This window comes from Macrobrachium nipponense, chromosome 32, assembly GCF_015104395.2.
Source record: "Macrobrachium nipponense isolate FS-2020 chromosome 32, ASM1510439v2, whole genome shotgun sequence".
Classification (NCBI taxonomy): domain Eukaryota; kingdom Metazoa; phylum Arthropoda; class Malacostraca; order Decapoda; family Palaemonidae; genus Macrobrachium; species Macrobrachium nipponense.
In genome coordinates, this window is record NC_061094.1 from 9,144,139 (window position 1) to 9,156,250 (window position 12,112).

The window sequence follows — 12,112 nt, forward strand, 5'->3', positions numbered from 1 at the left end:
AAAGAATTAACAAATAGTCTGATACTAGTGATTTCTTTTATGTTAAAGAAACATCACAAATTTAAGATAGTAATTTCTTACCTGACAGGAACAAGCCTGTGTGTGATGTTCTATGTACATGAGATCCACAACTGTTGAACATCCAAGTGCATGGTTTGGACACTTTACTTTAAGCTGTAGTATCTCCCTTTCAGCACAAGAATCTGCAAACAAGTCACTCTCCAATAGTGGCGTATTGTCAACAGGACACCGACTGCTACTCTCACTGTACAATGAAAGAAAGTCTTTTAACAGTTTAATTTTTATCCATACAAATACTGCATCAAGCAGGAAATAATCAATAGTTCATACCACAAAACCTTGAAGAGGAAGCAAATTAATGCCCACTACTTTTAAAAACTAAAATAAATTTGGTAATATAAACTCTTTAACATAGCCTATTCACACGTTGCACACACGGAGTCCACATATCAATCCACTGTAGAAAAATTGAAAAAGATGAGGTGGCTCAGTTCTCAGTAGCTAAGTGAATCTTTCCTATAGTCTATCTGCGACAGTCTTGGAGTCAGGAGGAGAGTAACCTTGTTTGTCTGAAAAAAGCTTATTGGATGCACAACAAACTGCTGTTGCTGTCAAGTCAAAAAGTACCCGATAAGATAAAGGAGCACGCAAACAAGAATGAATATAAGAATCCAAAGCTCCAACTGAACAGGGTCTCAGGAACTGGACAGGAGTCCTGTTAGAAAATGCTCATAAGATACCGTGCATACAGACTTCTTGAAAAGTTGTAACAGAATGAAGTCTGAGTGTCCAACTAGAAAGATGACAAGTTGTGACAGTTAAAGACCAGATGAAGGTACACATCTAAATCAAAAGCACACAGTAATGAAAATATTAAAGAGAAAGCCACTCTTGCAAAATCTCAGAGAAAAATATAGGATACTATCTATACTGGAGGCATAAAATTGAGTCAACCTTGACTTCAATCCTGACTAAGAAGCAATCATTTGATATATAAAGAAACAACAACAACTGGGACTACATCTTGAACCTGCCTACAAAAACTGCAAGTGAATGTGAGACAAGCAGCAAGAGGAAAAGGTGATAGGGGAAACAGGAGTTACTCTACAGAACGTGAGTTAAAGTCAGTCCTTCCAATAACTGCTGGTATATATCAACCAAGCAAGTAAGTACTGATACCAGCAAAGAGTGAATATAGGCAGTCCCCGGGTTACGAAGGGTTCGGCTTACGACATTCCGAGGTTAAGGCGCTTTTTAATTATATTTATCAGAAATTATTTCCAGGGTTACGACGCATGTTCCAGGGTTACAACGCCTACAACGCTGATCTGGCAGAAGAAATATGACACCAAAAATGCAAAATAATCAATATTTGAAGGTTTTTTTGATGCAAAATGCAATAAGAATGCAGTTTACATAGTTTTCAATGCACCCAAAGCATTAAAAGTAAGGTTATCTTAGTATTTTTGGTGATGTTCCGGCTTACGGCAATTTTCGGGTTACAACGCGTCTCAAGAACGGAACCCCCGTCGTAACCCGGGGACTGCCTGTATATAGAAAAATGACAAATTTTTAATCGATTTGTATTTTTCATAGCTAACAAACCTGAGGTCTTAACAATAGGATAATCTTCTAGCGCCAGCTGGAAACCAGTTAGAAAACAATAAAAAAAAAAAAAAAAAAAAAAGATAAATGAGGTCCATCAGGACTTATCCCAATGATCACCTGATGAACATCAACTAGGTGGAAAAGGTAATCAGAGTAAGCTTTGTCAAAATTGATAATGTATGTATAAGGATATTTGTCCACAGACATTTACATCCTTGCAAAGAATGTGAAAAGATATACATCAAGCAAAAGGGCCACTCCCTGCTCCAAAATTTGCGGGAACCCAAAAGATCCGTCAGATATGTGTAAAACATCTAAGTTTTCCTTTGTGCATGGGACTCTGGGCACAGTATTGAGTGGAAAAACAATTGTGTTGTTTAAAGACCTAGCCCATGCAAATGGAAATCATAAAATACTGCAGTCATCAGTAAAAGAGACATTATGATTTATCAGCAAGCAAATGGAGAGGGAATTCACCAGATGAGGTCTATTTGTGACCCACCATTAAGAATATGAGACCTTTCAAATCAGCCATTTGGCGATCGCTTGCAATCAAAATTTCCATGTCAATGACTGGCTAATGGGACCATTTGCTCCTGTATTTAAACCATTCTAATCACAATGCACATGATCCTTTTTATAAATACAACTTTGTACTATCAAATGTTTCCATTAGATCGCCTAATATGAGCTGTTTAACATCCGATATAATGTACAGGCTTCCTTTGTTGTATACATAGCTACACACATACATCCGTAGCATAAAATTATAATTTACAGTTAAACAGAGTAACAGGCACTCATTTCTTCTGAATTACTGTCAAAAGCAGAGCCGTGTCATTATACCAAGATTCTGGTTCTTTCCATACAATTGCTCCATTATCACATGATAGATAAGAACATGAAAATTAATTCCTATGGTCTATTAATATCTTTAGAAAACTATCATAACTTATTTTTAACTTTCCTGCCCTTTCAATATTTTTTAACCCCTTTTCAATATCTTTATAATATATAACACCTCAAAAGTGATTATACTAGTACTATATATAAACTTTACTAAAATAATCTCCAATGACAGAAGGTTTATTACATCTTCCACATTGGAAAAAGTACCTAAGTTTACTTTTAATTTCATTTGTTTCCTATAAAATTGTTACTTTTGAAAACTAATGCTTTATATTTACAGTTAAGGGAGCCTGCAGAGAAAAGTCACAAAATAATTCTAAAAGTATCTAAAACTTTGCTTGCTCATACTTTTGTTATTAAAACACAAAACTCCTGAATTTAAGATGATAAAATATCTCTATTATCCAAGTCAGAATAATTTAAGACTGCTTTATTTAAAACCATAGTTTCTTGTTTTGTAATCTAGAATATATAAAACATTTACAAAGAATAACAAGCAACTAATACCTTAAACAATTGAAGATGCAGTCTTTACAAAATCGGTGCCCACAGGTTGTCTGCATTGGAGATCTGAGGCCAAGGAGACATATGGCACACTCATACTTGCTATCTAAGGGGGGCACGAAGTCGTAATCAAACCCCTCTTGCTTTAGGAGAAACATAAAAGATAATGACCAAAACAAGAAATACTCAGAACCTTAAAAACTCAACCACAGTCATATTACTTGATGCATTCTACATCTAATCAGTAAAAGTTCAATAAGTACAAAAGAAAGGTTTTATCTTAGATTCTCAAAAACACAGTAAATTCAATTTTGGAGGCAATGACAGGGCATATGCCTACACATCAATTTCTTATATTTTGAGACAATAACAGGGCCCAGGCTTACAAATCAAATTCTTATAATTTAAGACAATAATAGGGCATGGTCTTACAAGGCAATTTCTTATTGCTAATAGTTTTCTACCCTTATCTGTTGGAAACAGAGGAACTTTTAATTAATAAAGTACTAGTTTAAACTCCACAATATATAATATATATGCATAAAGTGGAATATACATATACATGGACACCCCGTATTTGCGTTCTCAGTATTTGTGGACTCAATTTTATCATAAATTGCACTTTTTGTGATAAAACTATTAAAAAAAATCAGGTATAATAATTTCTAGTAGGTTTTTCTTAGGTTTTTACTAATAAAATAGAAAGTTTTAAGAGTTTTTATAGGGGTTTCAACTATTCACGGATTCTAGCTATTCGAGGGGAGGGGGTCTGATACCCATCAACTGCGATTACAAGGGGAACACTCTACTATAAGCAAGTGCACATACACATACATGCGTGGATGGCCATAGTAATTGTAATGCCACTTATACCACAGAGAGTAAAAGTAAAACTTGTGGATGCATAGCTGATGGCACACACAGATCAGTCATAAGATTGTCTCAGCCTTACATACAACTATCAAACTGTTTGCAATGAACTATATTGAAAATATATTTACTAAAGGGAAACAGATTATATTACAGTGGACCGCCTGTATTCGTGTTCTCCAGATTTGCGGATATCTCTCTGGAACATTTCCCCCCGTTATTAGCGGAAAATTCACCTATTCACGGTATTTTTCTATGAGAAATATCCACAAATTCCTGATTTTTCTATCCATTTCATCATAAAAATGATATTGTTATGATACAATAAAGTTTGTTCATACTTACCTGGCAGATATATATATAGCTGTATTTTCTGAAGTCCAAGACAGAATTTTAAAAACTTCCGACACACGCAGTGGTCGGTCAGGTGGTTAGTACCCATTCCCGCCGCTTCTGGAGGCGGGTATCAGGAACCATTCCCATTTTCTATTCATAATTTTTATTTCCACTGTCCCCTGAGGGGAGGTGGGTGGGTACTTGATTATATATATCTGCCAGGTAAGTATGAACAAACTTTATTGTATCATAACAATATCATTTTGTTCATGAAACTTACCTGTCAGATATATATAGCTGAATCCCACCTTTGGAGGTGGGAAGGGACAGAATAGAAGGATTTTGGGAAACAAATGCATGCAGATGATTTACATCTTGGTTCCACCTGTTAGCATAGCTGACTTCGTGATTACTGTCACCCAAGTCTGCTTCTGCTTTACTAGAGTTGCCAGCGAGGTAGAGACCTATAAAGCTGGTGCACTCCAGATGATCTGTCAACGGGGGCGTGACCACAATGTGACTAGACCATATTGACCATACCATGAGGGCTAAGAAGTAAAATAAATATATATATATACATATATCACCACCTGACCAACCTAGCCAAAGTTAAGGTGTGTTCACTAAGGCTTAAGAGTTAAGAAGTCGCCGTTGTCGGCGACTCAAACAAATAAATTAAGAGCTCTTCCTAACCATTTTCTACAGGATAGGATGAGTGGTACTTCTTGCCCCCAAGATTGTGTCTGCAGACACGTATGGCCCTAGCGAGCAGCAGATCTCATATGCCATCTTCACATCTCGCAGGGAGTGTGAAGTGAACACAGAGTTGCTTCGCTAAAACATGGTACTCAGGATGTTGCTGAGTGCCATGCTCTGTTGAAATGCTTCCGAGGCCGCGCCCTCACCTCGTGAGCATTCAGATAAAAAGATTTCAATTCTTTGTGCAAACACAATGAAGGAGCATTTTTGAAAGAACTCCTTAACACTAAAGCCAGGGTGTTCTTCGATATGGGCAAGTCTGGTCTTTTTCGGAACACTGCAGATTGCCCGAATGACTTCAACTTTCTTGAGTTTTATGTAGATAAAACTTAAGAGACCCGACAGGGCACAGGACTCTCTCTGGCTCCTGTCCACTAACTAGTGCCATCCTTGCTTCCAAGCTCCTGGCCCAAGGACAAGACGGGTTTCCATTCTTAGGCCACAACGGAAGGCTTAGAGAGCACACCGCCTTGTGTTCTCTAAAGCCAAACTTGTGACGATGGCTTAAAATTTCACTAACCCTCTTTGTCGTATCTAGGGTGGTTAGAAGAAGGCCTTCCTGATCACATGCAAGAAGTTAACAGGTAGGAGAGGTTCGAATGCTTTGACATCAAGAACTTCAGACTACGTCTAAGTTCCATATTGAAAGCTTCGATCTGGACATGCACAGTCAGTACGTCTGTACTAAAGTCAGGTGACCGACCAGTTGACCAGTCAGACGAATCAAGGACAGCAAGGCTGTACCCTGAAGACCATAAGGCACTATTCTTCGCTGAAGGATGAGTGTCTGGACTGCCTGGGCGATTCAATCTAAGCAAACCTTGGGGGTGTATCAACGCAACCCAACGTCGTCAGCGAATCAACTCCTGACTCGAGCTTCTGGTGCCAGGAGAAAGGAGCGAGGAGCAAAAAGGCGATTCAGTCCCGAAGGAAGAATGCCTGACAGTCCAACCTGGTCTCATGTTACACGATCATCGGGGGTGTATAAACGCAACCGACTTCGTCAACAAGAAACTCAGGGCTACTATATGTCGCCTGATCTCGCACGAGTGTCTGACTCCGAGAAAACAGATGAGACAAAAAGTAGATGGTGAGCGAGTTTCGAGATTCCACAGAACTCAAAATCGTGAAGGGCTTTGTCGTTTGACAGACGCAAATCTCTGAGCCCAAAGGCCGTCAACAACATATTTGCGTATTCTTTAATAGTTGTGACTGCCAGCTTATCCCATTCTTCAGACGGAAATGGAAGACGGTAATCTTATTCCTGTCAACATCTCGATAGTCTGAATGTAGTCAGACTCAGAGCGGAGAGGTTATAGGTACCTTTCGAGTTAGAGTAGACCGACTCTCTCGGAAAAGGTCCTTTCCTTGGAAAGTGAACTAGGAAGTATGTGACCTCTGTGAATCCAGGATCCTGAAGGCAACATGGGGCGATCAGCGTCATTGTCGCTCCCTGTGACGTCATAAATCCTCTTACTACATTTCCTAAGCGATTGAAAAAGGGGAAAAGAGACTAAACATCCATCCCTGTTCAATATCATAGGATGGCGTTTAATGTTACCGATCCCGGATCGAGAATAAGGGAGCAGAGAAGAAGAAGCCTCTTCGTCCTCAACATATCGAAGAGAAGAATGAAAGGGCGTCCCTAAAGTCTACACAACTCTCAACTTACTTCTAAAGAAAGATTCCACTCGGAAGTGAATGGTTGCTGCCGTCGATCGAGACGATTCGTACGGACTTTTGCAATCCTGTAACGAACCTGTAGAGGATCGTTACATTCTACGCCTGTTGTTATAATAGGCTCTTTCTCGTAAACTCGAACAAGGACCGAGAGAAGATACTTCTTAAGATATGAGAGAGCTGTGGAATATCAGAGTTGATCTGGACCACTGGTTCCCAAAAACTCGTTTCGAGGACTGGAGGGACAACCGAATCGCTTTTACTTCTTTCAGATTAAGATCCAGGACATCTGAAACCCTATCCAGATGTCCGGCACCTTCTTTCTATCACCTCAGGTGATAGACGCACAGAGATGTTCAGAATCATTCCTAGATCTTGAATAATATTTCAGTTTCCCGGTGGAGGAAAAACTGTGGTCTGAATTGCAGTCTATTCGGGGAAACAAACTTCTTCAGGAAGGAAATGGTCCCCAGCAAGCTCATCCATTCCCTCCCCGAGTATGCTTACTTCCCTAATAAGGCTGCGCTTTGCCTAAGCAGGAGAGCATATAAAAGTGCAATGTTGCGGTAGACTCGTAGTTCCATACCGTGCGGTAACGAGCACCGAAAGGATTAAGAGATAACTCTGTTGAACATAGTAAGGCAAAACGAATGCAACGTTTATTCATTCACGTAAGAAATCCCCTCAATCTTAGGCTAAAGTCCGTGATTGTAGGACAGAGATACAGTTAGTCAGTCAATCCCGCAGGAGAGACGTAACCGTCAGCACAGAGATACGGTTAGTCAGTCAATCCCGCAGGAGAGAGAGACGTAACCTACCGCGCATGACAGCGCACTATCTGTTACTGGCTCGGTTGGACTGGAGGACAGACACAGCGTGACAGCAGCAGCCAGCAGCTTACGAACGTCGTCTCTTAACTTTATGTCTGGGTTGCCAGCTACCCTATTCTACGAAGAAATAGGTCCGTTATTTTTTGAGCAGAAAGACTCTCAAGCTGGTATATTTAAGCGAAACAGAAAACGCTAAATATATAGATGCGTTTGTGTTGTCAGAACACTACCATACAACGGTAAAAGATAAATCGGAAACTCCTGGAAGGCTGCAGGGAGTAACGATTAAATGTCCTTAAAATAGACAATAGACCTCCGGTTGCCATCCGAAGAGGTAACTACAGCAAGCGTATATGACTTGAACCAACCAGAAGTAAAATAACGCAAGGCAAAATATGAAATTATATCACAATAAAGTTTGTTCATACTTACCTGGCAGACATATATATAGCTGAATTCGGAAATACAGCTACATACATATCTGACAGGCAAGTTTCATGAACAAAACTTAAGAGAATCGAAGCAGTCAGCTCAAGATTCTTATGTTATTGGACATAAGCGTTCATTGACGTAGTCTACAAGTCTATTTCTTGTACGAGTCTGCGAATGACGAATGAGAGCTCTTCCGAATCTTGTCAATAAGAGCTTATTCGCTTACGCAATATCAAGTTAATTAGATGTTTGTCAATGAGAACTAACCCATTTACGGGACAGAGATATTTTGTCAATGAGGGGATACCCATTTACTTGACAAAACGATAGTATATTGTCAATGGGGGAAAGTCACTGAATTGACAAAACGTAATCCAGGAAGTCGAGCATTTAATTTTTCCGATTCCCGTCTCAAACGAGGAAGGGGCAAGAATCCTGTTAAGAGACTGGGCTACGGCAGGTAGAACGACGATGTTCAATTCGGCAGCGTAGTCCCGACTAGAAACTAACAAAATCTATCATCTGAAAAACCCTTTCAGATGGGCTAAAAAGCTTGCAAAATTATGCTGGAAGAGGAAGAAACTCTCCAACCAGCTTCCTCTCCCGTATCACAACTAATGCCTGCTAAAGCTTAAAATTTATTGGCAGTATGGCAAAGGAAGTCCTGTCTTGCACTTTCCTGAAGAGCGTCCTTTTGATGAGTGCCTTTGCAAGAATCTTACTGAACGTTGCCGAGAGTCCTGACGTGCAGGACATCGAGCCTTTATAACCCGTAACTGCCTTATCGCAAAGTCTTGACTGCGGTAGTGGCAACTTAAATTTATTGCAGAATGGCAAAGCTTGCGGTAGAGCAAACGAGATCTTCCCTTGAGCTTTCCTTAACTCCATCCACCTATGCGAAAAGCAATATTAATTGACAGAGACCTCTTGAATTCACGAAACCCGATGTCTTGCTGGGTTTCGAAGAAGAAGTTGTCTGTTCACTTTAAGCTTCCTCCGAAGCACCGAAGGTAGAGGTAAAAATTCTTTAGGCCCAAATCTGAAACAAGAGCTTGAAGAGTTCAACAGAAACGTTCAGCCAGGCGACACACCTGGCGTGCGCTGGTGCACGCTCGTCCACTGGCGAGCGCTCGGCGTCGGCGCGCGCTCGGCGTCCACTGGAGCGCGCATCGGCGTCCACTGGCGCGCGCGCTCGGCGTCCACTGGCGCGCGCTCGGCGTCCACTGGTGCGCGCTTGGCGTGCACCCGCGCGCCTGGCTTGGGCGTCCGCTCTCAAAAGCTTCCTGCTACTATGACTTCTTTTACGTATTCTCGGTGGAAAGACGGACACGAGTTCAGGCGACGTTCGCCTTCTTACTTCTCACTGAAACGCATAACGAGAGAGAGAGAGGACGTGAAGCGTCCTCTTCTATAAAGCTTCTATTTAGAGGGCGCGAGTCCTTCCGAAAGCTCCAACCCCTGCACGGGAAGGACGCTTCGGCGGACGAGAAGCAATCTTTCAGGATTCGTGCACGCGCACGCACTTTGGCAGTCTGGGGATTTTCATCAGAAACTGCCGAAGGCACGCCAGATCGGTGGGGGTTCCTTGTAACCCTCCTTAGGCTTTCGACATGCTCCCTCCCCGGGTCCTGGGAGTCAAGCAGAGGTCCCGGCCTAGAGGCGAAACGAGGCCGATCTGACGCACCCTCCACTACACAAGGGGTATCACTGCACTTCTGCACTTCACTTTTACTCTCTTAAGCAAGCACTTTCGATTCTAAGTTACGAATCGAAAGAGTATCAGAGAAAGGGCAATTCCTCTACAGACACTACTTAGGGCCCGAAGGCAACAATGCAGGGTTAGGAGTAACAATTACAGAAGTAGCACTTCACAGCAATGAAGGAGAGCGAGCACCTCTCGTAGACATATTCATAGCCCGTAGGCCATACTACAGGGTTAGGCAAAAATAAAGTCTACAGGAAGGGTTAGCAGTTTCACTACCCTCACTTTTGTAACTGATTAATTGCGTACATACAATCATACGTCTTCCTTACGGAATTAGACATGTTTACTGATTAATTGCGTACATACGAATCATACGTCTTCCTTACGGAATAGACAAAGTCTCACACTCCTTACATGACAAATCTCAACAAAGAAGCAAGACCCATACCACTCTTACATACCAAGTGCGGATCTACCGAAGCTTTCGGTAGCCACACCCTATCTTTGCAGACAACCTCGTCTGAAACTAGCCTAACTAGATTCAGATATTTTATGCAAAAATGAATCAAATTCAAATCAATTTAAGATAGCGTATGCCTAGCCACAAATCCCACAAATCCAAGTAAATAAATCAAAAGACAATTAGGATACTTAGCGGCAATGATGTTTCCAAAATCCTAAGACGGAGATACTGAAAACAGGTGTTTTCAGCACCGGCGACAGAAAAATTATGAATAGAAAATGGGAATGGTTCCTGATACCCGCCTCCCAGCGGCGGGAATGGGTACTAACCACCTGACCGACCACTGCGTGTGTCGGAAGTTTTTAAAATTCTGTCGGACTTCAGAAAATACAGCTATATATATATCTGACAGGTAAGTTTCATGAACAAATGCACTTTTTGTGATAAAACTATTTAAAAAACTAGGTATAAACATTTTTAGTAAGTTTTTCCTGAGTTTTAACTAACATAATAGGAGGTTTAAAGTCCTTTTATAGGGGTTCCAACTATTCGTGGGTTCTAACTATTTGCAGAGGGGTCTGGTATGCATCCTCTGCGAATATGAGGGACCACTGTACTGTGATGAGCAAATATATGGCTGCTTCAGTATTTCTATGAAAATGAAGGCTATGGTGGGAAGGCATCATAAGATACTTAACCCTTAATGGTCAGATAGCTCCTCAGGAGTAGTAATAACAGTTTAGGGTAGTGGACGGATTGATCCTGTAGATAAAACAATATTAAGCCATTGATTTGGAAAGAATCAGGTGGGAAAGAGGTGCCAATACTTCTATAGCCCATAAATTCACTAGTAATGGCAACTTTTACATTGGCTAAAGCCATCGGGCATCTCAGGCTTTCAGTTCTGCTTGTAACTTCAAGCGGGAATGTATTACATCTCTATCTCACATGATGTCTTTTTGTAAATTTGCTCGTAAATATACCAAGGGGATGCTGTTGGTTTTTGTTCTTGTCTTTTAAGATAGTACATTGGTTGTAAATGTAATTTTACAAAGAAAAGTGCAAAGAAATATTAGAAAAACATGGAAAAGTACAAAAAAGTTACTGAATCTTCATTCTCGCTAAATTTAAGTAAATATTTTTCAACAAATATGCAAAGAATTTGTTATTGACTTTATTTCTTATTTGTTTTGATATTGTGTGAACAGTAATTATAATTTTACAAAATAAAATAAAATTATCTATTAGAAAAGAAGACCCACAACTTCTCATGGAAGGTAGGGAAAATTTTATAGAATTTTTTTCTTTCACCATGTACATTTGCATACCTTCCTTTTTCCATTATTGAGTTTTTTTGTAAATTGTCTGACCTCAAAGTTTACCTGGCCTGAGGAGCTGCATGTTGATATATTTACCCATCCAGTAAGGGTTAATGAAATAAAAAAAATAAAAGACAGCTCACAAAGATCTCAATTACCTTAATTAAAACAAATCACTTAATTTCAATTAACAAGCATAAGCAGATCATTCTTTACTTGTGTTTTATGAATAATTCTGTTTATTCTGCAATGTTAGGTTATCATGTACAAAATTTTCAGACACTACAGGCACCATAACAGCAGCAACATAACCAAGAATACATAACTACAAGAATCACAATGAAATGGCTGAATATAAGATAGGCCTACAATCCAAACGTCATAGCTGCGAAACCAACAAAAGACATGGACATTATAGGTCTAGTACATCATCTTTTATGATCCTGTTATTGTGAAAAGAGATATCCCTGAGAAAATTCTCAGCAAATTTTATCCAATATGACTCATATAACCTATCATACTGTAACTTTAAGGTAAATATAGGCGTACATATTCTGGTTTTGTAGAGTGCAGTCACTGTTTGTCATTCCTCCGAATGGTTAAAAGATTGCAATGAAATAGATTTTAAGACTATCAATATGCAATACCAGTTTGCATAGCTCTGATAAAGTCTTTA

General features: G+C 40.0%; 1 protein-coding gene across 2 annotated transcripts in view; it reads right to left on the reverse strand.

The window, feature by feature from the left end:
• The window catches only part of LOC135207206 (TNF receptor-associated factor 6-like), a 54,373-nt gene that overhangs the window by 30,522 nt on the left and 11,739 nt on the right, over nt 1–12,112 (reverse strand). For both annotated transcript variants that reach the window (XM_064238808.1, XM_064238809.1), the window contains exons 3-4: nt 3,046–3,185; nt 82–265 (exon numbers count right to left, since the gene is read on the reverse strand). In XM_064238808.1, coding sequence (XP_064094878.1) covers nt 82–265; nt 3,046–3,185 — 324 coding nt within the window. The remainder of the gene's footprint in view (nt 1–81; nt 266–3,045; nt 3,186–12,112) is intronic.